Here is an 18,544-nt window from a genome sequence, read left to right on the forward strand (position 1 = left end):
GCAAAACTCCAGAAAAAACTCCAACGCATCCAGAACGCTTCAGCAGGCTCATACTAGACATCCCGCGTAAAGAACACATCTCTGGTCACCTGAAAAACCTCCACTGGCTCCCCGTAAATAAGAGGATTACTTTACGCCTCCTAACCCACGCACACAAAGCACTTTACGAACTTGGGCCCGAATGCCTCAACACACGATTGTCCTTCTACACCCCCTCCCGTCAGCTGTGATCCTCCAACCAAGCCCTTGCCACTGTACCTCGCATCAACAAAACCACCATGGGAGGTAGATCCTTCTCCTACCTGGCAGCTAAAACCTGGAACTCACTTCCCACTCACCTTCGCCTTACTCAAAACCACCTAGCATTCAGAAAGCAACTTAAAACTTGGATATTCGACAAGAAATTCCCCACCCTTCCTCTAGCGCCTTGAGACCCTATGGGTATGTAGCGCGCTATATAAATCTCTTGACTTGACTTGACTTGACATGAGTGTGATCCCAGAGAAAAACGTAGCTCTGGGATCTGCGGCCTTTGCTGACATGGCCACAAAATGCCAGCACCTCCTCAATCCAGCCCCGGCGGGCAGCAGCGAGTCCAGCGCAGAGGTACAGGTCCCCCCCCCCATTGCCACTTTTTTCTATTTCATTTTCCCTTGCTTTTAATGTTCAGGAGAGGGGAGCATCTGCAGTGGTCTCTCTGGGTACAATTGGCATATGGCATATGGATGCCCCCCGCCCCCATGCAATAACAGGTGCTGCAGTTTGGGGTGGTGCCACTGGGGTCCCCTGTCATGCCTACAGTTGGAATCACAAACCATGAGATAGCGTGACTGTAGCAGTCCACCCCTGGTTGTACTAAGGACTGCGCTATTGACTGGGAGAATTGGAATCCCCGTTTCATTGCAGCATTCAATTGGCAGCCATGGGGCATGGAGACCCTAAGCAGCAGCAGCTCACTTTCAAGGCCTCCATGACCCCAAGGAAGGAGGTTGGAGACCAGGTGCTGCATGATGACTCCCCTGGCCGCGTCGATCTTCCAGGTACTGGTGGCATAGTGACAGAGGGAGCCACCGCTATCATGGCGGGAATGCATGGTCGCCTGGAGCAGCATGAAGCCTGCATAGAGGCTGCTGAGCAGCTCATCTCCAATGCCAATGACGCACAAGCCGCAATGTCTATCGCATGCTAAAACCAACAGGAGCAAAAGCGGAGGACCTTGAAGCGCGTTCAGGCCGTAACAACCTACGTATTGCAGGGATCACTGAATCAGACTTCACCGGCCCTATGGAGGCCTATGTGGAACGGATGTTATCAGAGCAAAGGCAGGCGGATGTTATCAGAGCCAAGGCAGGTTCTCAACTACATTTGTGGTGGAGCGTGCTCACCGGTCCCTTGCCACAAGGTCTACTCATGGTGCACCCCTCGGTTTGTTATTATGCGATTACTGAACTACCATGACAGGGATGTTGCATTGAGAAAGGCCCAGGAGATGGAAAATCAGCAATACCAAGGAATGAACATGTAGTTCCACCCAGATTTTAGGCCCATGGTGCTGGAGGCCTGGATTAACTATCAAGACATCAAACGCACTTTGAGGAATGAGAATGTCCGATATGCCATGCTGTACCCGGCGCACCTGCGTGTACATCTCGGTGGTAAAACTGTTATTTTTTACTTGCCTACGGAGGCATCCGGCACTGGAAGTGCTATAAATTGAACAGGGCCGACTCTCCTGGAAAGTAAGGCCAGCATGGGCTTAGGACATGGAGTCAGGGGCGCTGCACTCTTGTGCTTGTCAGAGACAAGTTGACTTTGGCACAAACTCTGCAGCATCTAAGATATCGGATAATGGCCTGAAATACCCTTTTTCTCTGTACCACCAAGGACACGCTTACAATATTGTTCTTTTACTTATGCAGCTATGAACTAATGATGTAACAGATATCATCACAGATCGTGGTAAGCTTGGGGTGTTGCCGTCCCCCTAGGAGAACTCCTATTACCTACATTAGTGTGGGGTTATTTTTTTTATCATTTTCTCTCTTCTACCTAGTTACAATGTGCTGGGATTCACCTGCTGAATATTATTGATCTGTTTTTTGTTTTCAGGACATGGGAACATATATCCAACGGCTACCCAAGCATGACTGTAATACTTTAGTAAATCGCATAATGTCTCGCCTGTTGTAGTGTTAGCAGGTTGGGTGAATTGGAGGACTTGAGCTGCGCTGTATGTCCTGGAACGTTAGTGGACTGTCGATTCCAGGCAAGGGAGAGCAGCTGCTTGCATATCTAACTAGGCAAAAGATACAGGTGGCAATGCTACAGGAGACACACTATGCCTCAAAAACCAGACAACTGGTTTGCTTCTAGCTGGGGGACAACAGTTTCTTTGCTGGGTGTAGTACTCGCTCCCGGGGAGTCAGTATATTATTCTGCAAATTCTTTCCTTTCATGGCGCATACTGTGATTGGGGACCCGGATGGTTGCTATTTAATGGTGGCGGGAGCTATTGGTGCACATTGCTTGGTATTTATTAATGTATATGCCCACAATGTAGATGCCTGAGTTTTTTTTACTGACATCTTAACTCACATTACAAGCATTCCAATCAACTGTAATATTTGGTGGAGGACTGCAACCTTATACTGCAACCCAGGTCGGATACCACAGGCATGGGACACACCACAAACCATGCTCAGCTAGAGAGCTTCGGACACTAATACATGCACACCTTCTGGAGGATGTCTGGCGTCACCGATTCAAGGCTGCAGGGATATTAATTTTACTTGGCACCGCACGGTAGTTGGTCCCGAATAGACCGATGCTATGTTACCCCTGATTTGCTCCTCAACATAGAGGAGGTGGCTCACCTGCCAAGCACGTGAGGTTCTGCGATTTCAGATTTCGTCCCGTAATTACCCGCCATTTTGTTTCCTGTCGCCATTTTGTGTTGCCCTCACTCAGGCAGCACGGCGAACGATGTGCTTTTGCTTTTTCCAGCTGCTACGTGTCCTTTCAGTTCAAAAGTAACTCCATTGTCGTTCATGAAACCAGATGTCAGGGTCTGTCTGAGTTCGCTAATCTATGTCTGGTTCGATTGATCCCTGTCTCGGCCGACTATTTGCCCTCTCCTATTCTTCCCTTATACTATCTTATCCGACTGGCCTTCGCTATTCTCTCCTTGTATGCTCCTATTACACAACTATCCTTTGAGACACATAAGCATGTCCTGCCACCTATGAGAGGGGATTGTGAACACCATCACAGATTAATTTGTCGGGAGGGGTAGCACACGGGGTCCGAGAAAGGGGCGTATTTTGAGACACCTGATAGCTTGTTTTCCAACTTTTCTCATTGGTTCGTTTTGTATGTGTAGGGAGTGGGATATTGTAAATGTGTTTACTATAAAAGATTGTACACCACGGATTGAAGTGGCAGTCTCCTTAGAACCCACCTCGAGTGTAACTTCTAGGATAACTGTGCTTAGCTGCAGCTAATAAACCTGGCTTCCATGCTCAACAGAGTGTCTCGTGTCTCTGTTAGTTACAAGGCAGGTGAATCCGGGGATTTAGGCGTGCCCTGCCCCGCTGGCCCATAAGGCCCGGTTCTCCACACGTAATCATAACACTCACCGGTGCTGTTGGTTCTGACCCTGCCCGTTGATGTGCGCCCCTCAACGTGTGGCCGCTTTCCTGCTGAGGCGCTTCTGGATGCTCTTTTCAGGAGTGAAATACAGTATGCGATCGTCTAGTATTTTCAGATAAACACTGGCACAGTGCCTCACTATGCCAGCCTATGGGAGGCATTTAAAGTATATATCAGGGAAATCTGCATTGATTAACAGGCAGGGGTACTCTGTACGATTTGTCGCGACCTCAAAGCTACTGAGATGGAATTGCGAGATTTGGAAGCCCAGACACTGGCCGGTGTGGACCCTTCCCCACTGCACCACCACGTTAAACTATTGGGGGTATTCCAAGAGCTGGCGCAGATAGAGACAGCTTACCTGGGGATGTACGTTCGCACCCGGGTATACGGGGAGGGGGAGAGGCCTGAAAGCACTTTGGCACAACCATTTTAATGATTGTGATGCGCCTTGCTATCGACAAGAGCATCGTGATCCAGCGATCTATTTGTCCAGATATCTGGACAAATAGATTACTGGATCACGCTTCCCTTGTCGATAGCAGGGCACATTACGATCATTAAAATGGTCATGCTGCCCAGGTTTCTATACGTGTTTTTAAATATACCTATCCTACTTACAGTCTCCTTTTTGAAAACCCTTGGAGGGATGCTGACCTGACTGGGCTGGCCGGGGGGGCAGGTGTGGGTGGGTTGGAAAACTCTTACTCAAACCTTTGAAAGGGGGGGGTTCGGGGTACCTGACTACTACCTGAATTATATAGTTGCGCAGGCCCATTATGCCTACTTCTCGTATATCCTTACGCATGCCTGAGACCTGAGCACTTGCAGGCCCGTCCCTACCCACTATCCACCATCCTTCCAAACGGGCTGAGGAGAAAATTGACTGAGATACATACCTTACAAACCACCGGGTGTTGTGGGAGCCCTTGCGCAGATATCTGGGGGCTGAGCGATTGTATTCCCCACATTTACTGATTCTCAGTAATCCCTGGCTAGCACCCATGACAGCAACACTGATGCAGAGAGCCCGACCCGCTGTCAAGTACGCAACCTAGGTTGCATGTTCAGAGACGGTCAGCTACGTACACTGGCAGACTTGACAACAGACAGGGACTTTAACACATTGGTTCGCTTCCTTGTACATAGAACGAGAGTGGCTTTGGTCACTGTGCTGCGCCCTGAGACAGAGGAGCCTACAGATTTCCCCCCACTATCAACAAATATTACAGTGCCCAATGGTGCGCATTTAGTTTCTTGACTGTATCCACAGACGCAGGCACTCCAACCAATGATGGGTGGCGGAGAGGGTTCTGGCACAGCCCATGACCGAGAAGATGTGGGCCTACTGTTATGAACAGATGCACTTAGTGTTCAATAATAATAAACAAACTCCTGCACTGCAAATACCTACACAGAATCATTGTCACCCCTGTGTTGCAAAGATGGATCGTACGAAGACAGGCTGCTGTGCAATGGCGCATGCCGACTTCATTCATTTGGCATGGATTTGGATTTGCCCTGGATTTGCCCTTCGGTGCTGGCCTACTGGGAAGTGTTGTTTGGGCATCTTGAACAAATGGTTGAGGTTACACTCCCAAACACACTGTTGTTGGCACTCCTGGGGTTGGTACTCCTGCTGAACAAGGGGATAAGATGCTTCATCGCGATTGCGTTAGTACTGGCTAAAAGACAAGTGTCCCTGTCCTGGGGTGGAATGGAGGCACAGCAGGCTGGGTCATGGCTCAGAGATGTGTTGAACTGTGATACAACCAATGATGCGAATGCATCCCTAATCCCACCGGCCTCCCGCCCAAAAAATATTTGGCAGCCGCTCCGTTCCTATCTATTAGCCCATCCGGAAGTCAAAGATTGAAATGTATCAGACGATGATATGATTGCTGGGTTGCCTGACCGGCCACACGGATCCGGAGGCCTAACAAATGTTTGTTACGTGAGCCCGTATCGTTGTTCATAATTTCTGTGCAATGGATTCTATGTGTGGCCAGATGGTCTATTCAACCTTATTTCCCCAAAAGTGGTTTGAGTGAGTCAATAAAAACTAGTTCATAATAAGAGATAATGATGTCAGCAAAGCCAAGACAATCTAAGGGATGTTTTGTGAAACCTAAAACTTCAGAGCCAATAGGATGAATCTCACTGCTAAGGTCTTGCTTTGGTCTACAGCCAGTACTCTTCTTCCCAAAACTGCCTTGCTGATTGTTCAAGATGAACCAAGAATGGAACACCAGTATTTCACATTGGCTGCAAAGGACCCACAAAATTGTTAATCAAATAAGAATGTTACTACTTCTATTAATTCACAACTACAACTCAAATTCTACCTACATGGTCCCAGTCCCTCCGATAGTGTCGTTAATTTTTATATTTCTTACAATTTAATTCCTACATTTTATCAAGAACTAGTCAAAGAAAATGTATTATATATGTTTTATATATAAATAAAAATGAAATTCACCAGTTAAAGTTGACTGAACTACCTAAAACGTGTATCACTGCTATTCACTGCGATGATGATTGAAGACATGTTGAACTACATCATTGATAACATCACTAACAACAACTAATCTTACAACTTTCTGCCTCCCGTAATGGTTTAGACACAAATTCTTGTTGTATGGAGGTATTGTTAATTGGCAGTTAGAGTTAGCATCATAAAGACTCAGACTGTCCTCATACAGAGTATTTCATAAGAGTATTAACAAAGTTCCTGTCTTTTGACTGATACCCAGACTGGAAGGCCAAAGCCATTCAGTCTGGTGAAAGTTGGCCAGTTCTGAAAGATGAAGACAAGGTTTATAAAAATGATAGACTTGTGTATTGACAAATACAAGATTAAATTGATAACACCTCTGAGAAGAGTTAAATAATGGGTTGAGAAACTAAATTTGTCAAGGTATTAACATATATGTAGGCCAGAGGTTAGGTAAAGGTGTTATTAAAAAACTGCATGGTGAAAGGTCTTCAAGTATACACTCGGCCACTTTGTCAATTATAGGTGAAAAGTGAAAGGCAGTACTGAGAGACGTTAGAAGTGATTCAAGTAAGGTTATGAGATGGTCAAGTAATTTGGTCAGCCTTGATTTCTACAACTTGACCCAGGAGGGAATTAATAAATGAGGACAGCTTTCTTGAAAGGGAGTAGATTAGTTGTTTTTATATTTCAATGTTGGATTCCAATGATCCCATAAAGAGTTGGATTCTTTGAGTTGGCTCATGTTACAACTGAAATAAAACCACTATGGATTAGTAAAAAGCATGTCTTGAGATCAGAATAGGTTTTTGAAAGCTGTGAGGGTGTCTCTCAAAACTGTAATATCTTCATTTGATTTCAAGGCACTTTATTTTCACTGCAGTTACTTCTTCCATGGCGCCCCTTAAATGTCAGATGAACAGTATAAAAATACTTAGAGTAAAGAAACTGTAGCATCAAAAAAGATACTATTGAGGTATGCGGAGGAAGAACTGTAAGAGTGATGGTGTGTGCAAAAGACCACATTTCCCTCAATGCTACCACAATATCTTCATAAGGAAATCATAACCTGAATAATAGACACACACAGATAACAGAATGCTGTTGTGGGTTTGTCGGATTAAAAAGAGAAATTTATCAGTATAAAATTATCATTTCAAATACAATTAGTAAACATGTGATAATGCCCACCTCATTGAAGTCCAAAGGATGAAGAGGGAGCCGAGAGAGTTTAACAGGGTGAAGGAAGTGGGACAAATGAGTACACTACCATTATCTTTGGAGGTTCCATTACAAACATAAATTGGGACTAGTAGAGAAATGCAGAGAGGTACCTTCAGTGCAGTAACTAACACAATTATACTAACTTAATACCGTTTCTATTTTAATTACAAAAAATCGTTTGTTTTATGTATCTGCTAAATTGATCATTTACACGTATAATACAAATATTTTCATTGGACACACAACACAGTACAACTTTGCAGAACATGAAGTGAGGCATCACAGGATTTTACTATATTGAGGAACTGCAATGCTAGAGAGAAGCTTTTAATGATTATTATTGGTGGGGAAAATACTCACAATGGAATGGCTTTGATCAGTTTTTTCTTCCTTATTCCGTCTGCAAGTGAAAAAGAAGAAAAATCATTGATATATCATTCAGAGAGAAAAAGGAATCAGAAGATCATAAACTTTGACATACAGCTCCTTCTTAGGATAGATTTAATTGCTTTTCTACTATCTAGAGTGTTATCACACAAGGTACTGTTAAAAACTGGATTTGGGAATATTCAATATTACAAATCAACAAGAGGTAAGATATTGGAAACATTTCTAGTCCACAGTATAGAGAACAATTAAGCTTCTCCTATTCCGATTCCATCACATGTGTGGGCTACCGCCATAAAGTAATTAGTCCTTTCCACAGTTTGCCAAAAAATGAATTTCTCTTTTTTTCAAATTAAATAAAATGTAAATTTACAGAATTATATTTTATCCCACTGCCTCACTTTTCCTTCACACACAGTAAATACATAAAATGTGCACCTAATGTAGAAGGTACGTTTTGTGTCATTAGCTCTACTTTCCTCTTTCTAATACTATGAGTACTATGAATATACTAGGCCTATGTGAAATCTGTGTAATTGCATTTTGCATAATTATGAGATATTTTGGAGCAATTATGCAAAATTACATAAAATTAAAATAGAATTAGTCCCAGGTGCCAGACAGGATCCGGGAAATAAAAATCCTCAGCACGTTGGTAGGTGGCATCGGTCAACTCAGTGTTTGCAGTCGGCTTCGTGATCGCCGAGATGACTTTGTGGATCTACTTAGAAGCCGCCCCCGGGAGCTGATATCAGTTCTTTCCACAACATTCAACTCCAAAAGCGCAGAGCCCTGTAAGACACTGACCACTGGTGCACAAAACAAGGGCCCTGAAAGGGTGTCCCTTACTCTAGAAGTCTGTTCGCCGAACGGGGAGAATGAGTGGAGCAGTAAGGAATGTATAACTAATATATGTCCCTTACAGATATATCGTTACCGAAGGTAAGTAACTTGTTCATCTGAAAGAGACTATTTGTTATAGATTCCTTACCTTAGAATAGATACCCCAGCAATACCAACCCCGGAGGTGGGTATGCAAACCAAGTTCACACCAGAAAGTACTGGAGAACTGAACGTCCCAAAAAACGTCTCTCCGGACTTGACTATCCAGACAGTAATGCTTAGTGAACGTGTGCAGTGATGCACACTTGGCTGCCTGGCAGATGTCACTGAGGGGGACTCCACATCCCACAGCAGTAGTGCCTGCTGTTGCCCTGGTGGAATGCACATGCAGTCCTACCGGAGGCTCCTTTTTCACCAAGGAGTGGCAGATCTTAATGCAAAGGATGACCCATCGGGAGATTGTCCGTTTTTGCACAGCCTGACCTTTCTTGATGCCCACATAGCCAACAAAGACTTGATCGTCCACCCGGAATTGTTTTGTGCAATCCAAATAAAAGGATAATGCACATTTTGGATCCAGACAGTGGAGTCTCTCTTCCTCCTTGGAAAGGTGAGGGCAGGAAGAAGGTGGGCAAAGTGATGGTCTATCCTATGTGGAAAGAGGTAACCACTTTGGGATAAAAGAAGGTCTAGTTAGAAGGACAACCTTATCCGGATGAACACCAAGGAAAGGAGGTTCGAGCAGAGGTGATGGAAACCAGTAAAGCAGTCTTTACTGTCATGAGTCTGAGAGGACAATTATATAGTGGCTCAAAAGGAGCACACATAAGGTAAGTTAAGACCAGATTCAAGTCCCACTGGGGCATTATGAAAGGAATAGGAGGACAGAGGTGAGTAATGCCCTTAAGAAATCCATTTACAATAGGGGACTTGAAAAAAGAAGGCTGATCAGGAAGGCGAAGAACGGGCAAAACAGCTGAAAGATAGCCTTTAAGGTTGCCCAGAGCAGAGCCCTGCTGGGCCAAAGAAAGAAGAGGAGAACCTCTGAAAGAGGAGCAGAAAGGGGATCCGCAGCCTTTGTTGTGCACCATGCCACAAATTTGTTCCATCTACAGGCGTACACCATTTTAGTGGAGGTACACCTAGCTGCCAAGATGACATTACAGACTTCGGGAGGAAGGTCAAAAGCTGTAAACTGTTGCTGCTCCATCTCCACGCAACGTGGTGGAGGCCGGACAGGTTTGGGTGGAGGACAGTCACCTGTTGCAGCGATAGAAGATCCTCCCGAAGAGGCAGTTTGATAGGAGGATTGATGGCCAAGTTCAAGAGCTCGGGATACCAGACTCTTCTTGCCCAACTGAGAGCCACAAGAATGACTTGGGCCGGGCCGTGCTTGATTTTCAGCACTCTTTGCGGAAGTGGTTTAGGTGAAAAGGCATAAAGAAGTCTACAATTCCACTTGTGACCAAAAATGTCACTGAGTGAGTGCCGCCTTGGAAATTCCAACTCGCAGAAAGGCTGACATTGCACGTTCTCTTCCATGGTTACAGATCTAGCCAAGGCTCTCCCCACTGCTCAAAGATGCATTGCGCCACCTCTGAGTGGAGATGCCATGAACCGGCAGCTGAGTTTGTTTGCCCTGGCGTTCAAAGAACCTGCCAGGTGTTCAAGACCCAGGGATATGCCCTGATGTTCCAGCCATGTCCAGAGGCAAAGAGCCTCTTGAGATAGGGCCCACCAACCCACCAGGCCCTGTTTGTTGCAGTACCACAAGGCAGTGGTCTTGTTCGTGAGACCCTGCACTACTCTACCTTTGACAAAAGGAAGGAATGCTTTCAGCGCAAGACAAATCGCCCGGAGTTCCAGAAGGTTTATGTGGAGCGCGGATTCCAGAGGAGACCAGAGGACTCTGATCTCCGCCTTTCCTATGTGGCCGCCCAATTCCAAAAGTGACGCCTCTGTCACCACTGTGCAGTCTGGTTGGGGAAGGGAGAGGGATCTGCTGTTGACCTAATCCTGATTTGTTAGCCACCACTGCAATTGGTGTGCAGTGCCCTTTGAGATCTGGATGACATCAGAAAGATGCCCCTAATACTGCGCCTACTGGAACTTCAGGTCCCACTGCATAGCCTGCATATGCCACCTGATATGGTCCACCAGCAGGATGCAGGCCATGAGGCCCAGCAGCCTCAAGGTCAATCTCACGGGAAACCCAGGGTAGAGGCTGAAACATCGGTATCAAAGCCCGAATATCCTGGACTCACTGCTCGGGAGGATAAGCCAAAAACTGCACTGTATCCAGAACTGCTCTGATGAACAGGAGCTTCTGAGAGGGAATCAGATGCGACTTTGGCACGTTGATAGTGAACCCCAGCGAATGCAGGAGGTCCATCGTAGTCTGGAGGTGTGATATGACAGCCTGGGGCGAGCCCACCTTAAACATCCAGTCGTCTAGATAATGAAAGACTGGAACCCCTTATCTGCACAGATGAGCTGCGACCACCGCCATCACTTTCATGAACACCCAAGGGGTGATGGTAAGGCCTAAGGGGAGCATGGTAAACTAAAAATGGTTATGGCTACCATGAACCGTAGGTAACGCTGGTGGGCAGGCAAGTCTGGGATGTGAAAATAAGTTTCCTGCAAGTCCGACGCTACCACCCAGTCTCCAGGGTCGAGGGCAGGCCAGACCTGGGCCAAGGTTAACATTTTGGACTTTTCCTTCTGGAGGAAGCGGTTGACCTCTCTGAGATCCTAGATAGGATGCAGGCCTTTGTCCTTCTTGGGTACCAGGAAGTACTGGGAGTAGCAACCATGACCTACTTCTGGGAAAGGGACTCGCTCAATAGCTCCCTTGGCCAAGAGAGCTGTAACTTTCTGATGGAGAAGGTCCAACTGATCCTCCAACATGCGATGGAGTGATGGTGGCATGGAGGGAGGGGTAGTCTTGAATGAGAGGGAGTTTCTCCTTTGGACTATCTGCAAAACCCACCTGTCCAACGTGATGTTGTGCCAGTGGGGGAGGTGATGGCGGATCCTGCCGCCCACTGGCAACTTTTGGCTCTGAAAGGATGGTGTAGGGAGGCTTAGAGGGCTGCTGCAGAGGGGGCACTGGTGGACTGCCCCGCCTGCTGGCCCCCTAGACCCACTGTGTTGGGTCCCACGTTCCCGGCCGCGCAGAGGCTGGGAAGTTTGTACCGGCCTGTGACCCTGGGTGGGACGTGGTGGGGCACCCCTTTCATAGCCACAAAAGGAGTGAAAGGCAGGCTGCACAGGACAGAGGTGACAGCGAGGCCCAAGGATCCGACCATAGCACTAGAATCCTTGATGCTCTCGAGCGCACTGTCCGCCTTGTCGCCAAACAGGCAATGGCCATCAAAGGGCATTTCCAAAAGAGTTGATTGGACATCCCCAGAAAAGCCAGTGGATCTCAGACAGGCAAAGCGCCTCAGGTCTGACTTAGAAATCGTTCTACCCAGCGAGTCAGTAGTGTTCAGACCACATCGGATGGCGCACTTTGCTGCATCTCTACCCTCTGTTACCGCATGAAGAGTGTGGCCTGGGCTAGCTCCGGGCACTGTGGCAGTACTTATGCAACTGTGTCCCACACAGAGTGGGTGTAACAGCCCAAGAGACATCTGCTGTTCACCGACCACAGTCATAAGATGGCGGAAGAAAACATCTTTGTCCCAAGATGGTCCAGCTTCTTGGGAACGCGCCTTTGGATGTTGAGCCCTTGACCACCAAGCTCTCGGGGTAGGGTGTTAGCAGAGGAAAAGTGTGTTGCCTGGGCGGTGGCATCGGGCAATCATCCGATCCACAGGGTTTGGACCAAGTGCTCAGAAGGATGTCTGCGAGGGCCTCATTGAATGGCAGCAGGGGCTTTCAAGAGGCCGCTACCGGCTGAAGCACCTCAGTCAGGAGATTAGTCGTGACTGCCGCCGTAGGAAGCTCAAGACCCATGGCCTCAGCTGCGCTACACAACACCATAGCATAGGAGGCTCCCTCCTCCTTGGCCACAATAGGGGGAGAAGGCATGTCAAGGTCTGGGGAAGTATCCAGACCACTGGCCTCTCCCAACTACTCTCTCCAGTTCAGCTCTTCAAGCTGGTCTGCCAGAGGGTCAACAGACCCCTCCCAATCCTGCTCACCCTCCTCTGGCTGCCACTCAGGGTGATAGGGAGCGTCAGGGTTTAACAGTGGTACAAAAGTACTGGTAGAAATCGGTCCGGCTCCTTGTACAAGTTGAGGGGGAGGCCGGGGTCAATGCCAGCCAGGGACACAACCGGTGTCCGAAGTGGGGGAGGTGTCATCAGAGGTATGGGTGCCAAGGAAGGTACCTTGAGGTCGACCAGCATCAATCTGTATCCAGGCCTGGATCCCTCAGGGCCCTGCGGCGCCGAGGCCGAAGCCGCTGGCATCAAAGGCCAAGAGCCCCAAGCTGAGTATGTGGGGCCCGAAGGCACGCCGGCCGATTCGGGCTGCACAAAGATGGAGTGGAGGGCTTCATAAAATGCACAAAGCTGAGCAGGGGATGCTCCGACTCCCAGGAAGGGAAGGAAGCTCGGAGCCGTCCTATTAGGCTCAGCAGGCAGAGCCGAAGGACATCAACCTTCCGCGTTGCGTCGGTCAACGGCTGGGGAGAAGGCAAAGAGCGATTGTGCTTCTTCACCTTTTCCTTGTGCTTCGACTTACCCGAAGACTTCGATGAGGAGTGATGGTGGTCGCTCCTGTCCCTTGGGCTGAGTGGTCACTCCCCAGTGTCTTCCTGCATCAGTCGGTATCGTTGCTTGGCTGCTTATCTGCTTATTTGCCTCATTATTGCTGCCTGCTGTGTGCCTGGCTGCCGCTCTGAACATTTTGCATTTGTGTATTTTAAAAGCGCCGCTTTTTCAGCATTTGCGCATTTCCGCTGGGCTCCCCCCTCCGCCTCCATTTTGCCTGTGTTGTTGTTGTGCTGATCTTTAGCCCGCCCCGCCTCCCAGCTGAGACGCCCTCGCCCCTCCCCCCCCACCACCCATATATGACAGGAGTTCCCGCGCGCAGCGTTTACGCGCAGCGACCGCGCCCAACCCGCGCCGAAGGTGCGCCAAAGGTAAGCCCGTCTACGCCCGTCCGCGCCTGGACCGCGCCCAGCGCCAGTCCCCCTGCCCCCCGCACTGCCCAGCCCTCCCGCTTTACCTACGATGCCGCCTCCCTCCTAGCCCTTAACCCCGGTCGCGCCCCCAACTGCGTCCAAGCCGCTCCTGGACACACCCATGGACCCTTCTCCTGCTACTCCTGCAAATTCAGCGGCACCAACTGCATCTCCGATACGACCACACCACAGATTCACGACCCCAACCACCTACAATGCATCCTTCTCAACACCCGCTCGGTCCATAGACACGCCATTGACCTATGGAATCTTCTAGACACCATCTCTCCAGACGTCGCCTTCCTAACAGAAACATGGATGAACGCTTCCTCCGCCCCAGACATCACCGTTGCCATCCCTGAAGACTATAAGATCACACGCAAGGACCCTACCGGCCACACAGGAGGAGGAATCGCTATCGTACATAAGAAATCTATCCGCATCTCAACCAGCTCTGACGCCAACCTCGCCAACTCCGAACACCTTCACTTCCAAATACACATCGACCCCAAGACCACACTCAGAGGCACCCTCCTCTACAGACCACCAGGACCCCGCGCAAAATTCAGTGAAGACATCACGGACTTCGTCACTCCACACGCGCTCCCCTCCAAAGACTACATCCTTCTGGGAGACCTCAACTTTCACCTTGAAAAGATCAACGACCGCAACACCTCCACCCTCTTGGACAACCTCGCCAACCTCGGACTTAAACAACTAGTCACTTCCCCCACCCACATCGCAGGTCACACACTCGACCCCATCTTCACCTCCAGCAATCAGGTCTCCTTCAGCCACACTACGGACCTCCTCTGGACTAACCACAGCTGCGTTCACTTCACCTACAACAAGCCAAAACCCACCAACCACCTCCAACCAACTCTGCAAAGAAACTGGAACAAAATCACCACCGACCAGATCTCCGCATCGCTCCTTCTAAACACCCCAGCCCACTCTTCCAACCCAAACCAAGCCGCCGCTAACCTCACCCTATGGTTATCCAACACCGCCGACACCTTAGCACCACTGAAAAAACGTCAAAGCAAACCTGGCAACAAGAAGGCCTCCTGGTTCAACGATGATCTTAAGAAGTCCAAGAAACTCTGCCGCTCCCTTGAAAAGGCCTGGAAAAAAGACCCAACCTCTAGCACCAAGGACGCCTTCAAAAACGCCACCCGCACTCACCACCAACTAATCCATAAGGCCAAGAAAACAGCATTCAAGGATCGACTTGACAACAACGCCCACAACAGCAAGGAACTTTTCAACATCGTCAAGGAATTTTCCAACCCCTCGGCCAACTCCAACGACATCACCCCCTCCCAAGCCCTCTGCGACTCCCTAGCCTCATTTTTCCACAACAAGATTGCAGACATCCACAACAGCTTCGACAACCAACCCGGAGACCAACCCACCCAACCTTCTGCTGAACACTCTCCCCCCGTGAACACCCTTAACGACTGGAACCCAATCTCCACTGAGGACACCATCCGCCTGATGAACTCCATCCACTCAGGATCCCCCACAGATCCATGTCCTCACCACATCTTCAACAAAGCAGACTCCGTCATAGCACCGCACCTCCGAGACGTCATCAACTGCTCCTTCAACTCCGCCACCTTCCCGGAAGACTGGAAACACGCTGAACTCACCGCCCTTCTGAAAAAACCCACAGCGGACCCCACCGAACTCAAAAATTACCGCCCCATTTCGCTCCTTCCCTTCCCGGCCAAAGTCATCGAGAAAGCCGTCAACAACCAGCTCGCCGCTTTCCTCGAAGCCAACAAATCCCTCGACTCCTCACAATCTGGCTTCCGAGCAAAACACAGCACTGAGACCGCCCTCATCGCAGCAACAGACGACATTCAAACTCTACTGGACAATGGAGACACAGTCGCCCTCATCCTCCTCGACCTCTCTGCAGCATTCGACACAGTCTGCCACAGCACCCTGTTACAACGCCTCAATAACATCGGAATACAAGGAAAAGCACTTGAATGGATCACCTCGTTCCTCACCGGAAGAACCCAGAGAGTCCGCCTCCCACCATTCAAGTCCGAGGCCACTGAAGTCATCTGTGGTGTACCACAAGGATCCTCACTCAGGCCCACCCTCTTCAACGTATACATGAGCCCCCTCGCGGCCATCGCCCGCCAACACAACCTCAACATCATCTCTTACGCGGATGACACTCAACTAATCCTTTCTCTCACCAATGACCCCAGCACCGCCAAAACTAACCTACACGAAGGAATGAAAGAAGTTGCCGAATGGATGAAACAAAGCCGTTTGAAACTGAACTCAGACAAAACAGAAGTCCTCATATTAGGTACATCCCCCTCTGCATGGGACGACTCTTGGTGGCCGGAAGCCCTTGGAAAAGCACCCATCCCGACAGACCACGCACGGAACCTAGGCGTGATCCTGGATTCTTCACTTTCAATGAACAGACAAGTCAGTGCCGTATCCTCATCCTGCTTCAACATTCTTCGCATGCTCAGGAAAACATTTCGCTGGATCCCCACCGAAACAAGGAAAACAGTCACCCATGCTCTAGTCACGAGCCGACTGGACTACGGAAACACCCTCTACGCAGGTACTACCGCTAAACTCCAGAAGAAACTCCAACGAATCCAAAACGCCTCAGCCAGGATCATATTAGACATCCCGCGAAACGAACACATCACTGGTCACCTGAAAGACCTCCACTGGCTACCCGTCAATAAGAGAATCACTTTCCGACTGCTAACCCACGCACACAAATCACTCTACGACATCGGACCAGAATGCCTCAACTCACGACTGTCCTTCTACACCCCCTCCCGCCAACTACGTTCTTCCAGCCAAGCCCTCGCCACTGTACCTCGCATCAACAAGACCACCATGGGTGGCAGATCCTTCTCTTACCTGGCTGCTAAAACATGGAACTCACTCCCCGCGTACCTTCGCCTCACCCAGAACCACCTAGCATTCAGAAAGCAACTTAAAACAAGGATATTTGACAAGTAATCCTCCTCCCCTTTCTAAGCGCCTTGAGACCCTCTGGGTAGGTAGTGCGCTATATAAATTCTCTGACTTGACTTGACTTGACCGGTCCCGCCTCTGCCCTCTCAATCAGGACCTCGAGCAGCGCAGAGCTGACTGCCAGGCATCCAGAAGCTTTCGGGACCACACCCGCAAAGACTTCAGGTTCATGGCCCGACAGTAGGATCACGACTTCGGGTCGTGGTTGCGCTCCAGGCAACGAAGGCACACGAGGTGCAGGTCTGTGACTGACATCAACTTGTGAAAAGAGTCACAAGGCTTGAAGCCGGTCTGATGATGGAACATCCCTACGTGCACCAGGAGTCAAACGACTCTAAAAAGAGGTCAACAAAAGTCCAAAAATGACTAAAGGTACCCCTCTCTCTGGATCTGAAATCAGCACGCAGGGGCAGCATCTAAGTGGCTATCACTATGTCATCCCGGCGATCACGACGACGAACGTGGAGTCAACCAATGCCACCTACCAACACGCAGTAGTACTGCTGAGGAAAAAAATCTACGGATCGAGTTTGACGCCTGGGGGTAATTCTGAGGTAAGGAATCTATAACTAATAGTCTCTTTCAGATATTATCTCTATGACTGAAGGATGCTATGTTAATTTACACTTGGATAGAAATGTCATAGATTTTTTTTTAGTTATCCACACCTTATAATGCTTTTCTCATGTCTGGTTCTAACACTGAATACATCAGCAAATATTTTTACTCTATAAATGCTAATTAAGCTAGAGTATAACTTTCATTTTTTGGGGGTTTCAAAATGTTCAAAACTAGTATGATATATTTTCCTTAGATCGCTAAACCCCAAGAAAGAATAAACATTCATAAATGAATGGCCTTCTTTATATCTTCCAGTACCACATCCCCAAAACAAGTTCACTGGGAGCGTTTATAGAACACACCTAACCTAACCTTTCCTTAGTATTTTGGTTCAGAGGAATGATTGATTTAAAGCAAAATGGAGTATTTTTGCGACACAATAAATGAAAATGTTACTATCCTCAGACCCCAGTTCTTAGTCTCTGCAGACTCTCTTTAACAGTCCAGTCATATCTTCTCTACCTGCTGCCAGTCTTGTGTTAGCAAAAGGGATAAAGGGATCATTTTGTCCTGTCATGGCCACCTCTTTAGATACTGATATCTCACCAATTATCCTAATATTATGGAGTGCACCTCCATCTGCTGCACTTTCTCAACATGCAAAAGAACAATTAATGGATGGTATGCTCAACAATGTCAAACACTGACACCTAGTTAAAGATCTGTGCCAAGTAATAGAGCGCGCTATAAAATGGTTTATACATATACATTATACATAAATCCATCGTTTTCTTGCACACCAAGTAACCCTAGTCTGACCCAGCCATATGCAAATCAGTGTTGACACTGCTCCAGCCAGAGCTGCCACTGCAGGTCCTCCCTGGACCGGAAACCAGCATCCCAGGACCAGTTTTAAGGTATCATTCCAGAAAACAGGACTTACATCTGGGTATCCCTGCCCCACTTGGGGTGACAAATGCAAAAAGAGCAAATGATTAACGGAATGCTGAACAATGCCAAATACACACTCAGTAGGAAGATAGTCTTAACTCGGGGAACCATGTCCTCTTTTCTGTGAACTGATTCTCAACTGAACTGTAATTGATGCGCCAATAAGCAATGGTGGGTTGCTATTTGGGGAAGAGTGCTCCCACAAAGTTAGACAATTTAGCACCTAGAAATAAAAGCATGCATAGCTCCAAGAGGAAGATCATCCTGTGACAAAA

The 18,544-nt window shown here is 48.3% G+C and overlaps 1 protein-coding gene across 5 annotated transcripts in view; it reads right to left on the reverse strand.

The window, feature by feature from the left end:
* Window positions 1-18,544, reverse strand: part of LOC147701363 (B-cell receptor CD22-like) — a 550,058-nt gene that overhangs the window by 101,759 nt on the left and 429,755 nt on the right. For all 5 annotated transcript variants that reach the window (XM_086930063.1, XM_086930060.1, XM_086930062.1 and 2 more), the window contains one exon: window positions 7,727-7,766. In XM_086930063.1, coding sequence (XP_086786189.1) covers window positions 7,727-7,766 — 40 coding nt within the window. The remainder of the gene's footprint in view (window positions 1-7,726; window positions 7,767-18,544) is intronic.

Source organism: Lissotriton vulgaris, chromosome 7, assembly GCF_964263255.1.
Source record: "Lissotriton vulgaris chromosome 7, aLisVul1.2, whole genome shotgun sequence".
Lineage (NCBI taxonomy): Eukaryota > Metazoa > Chordata > Amphibia > Caudata > Salamandridae > Lissotriton > Lissotriton vulgaris.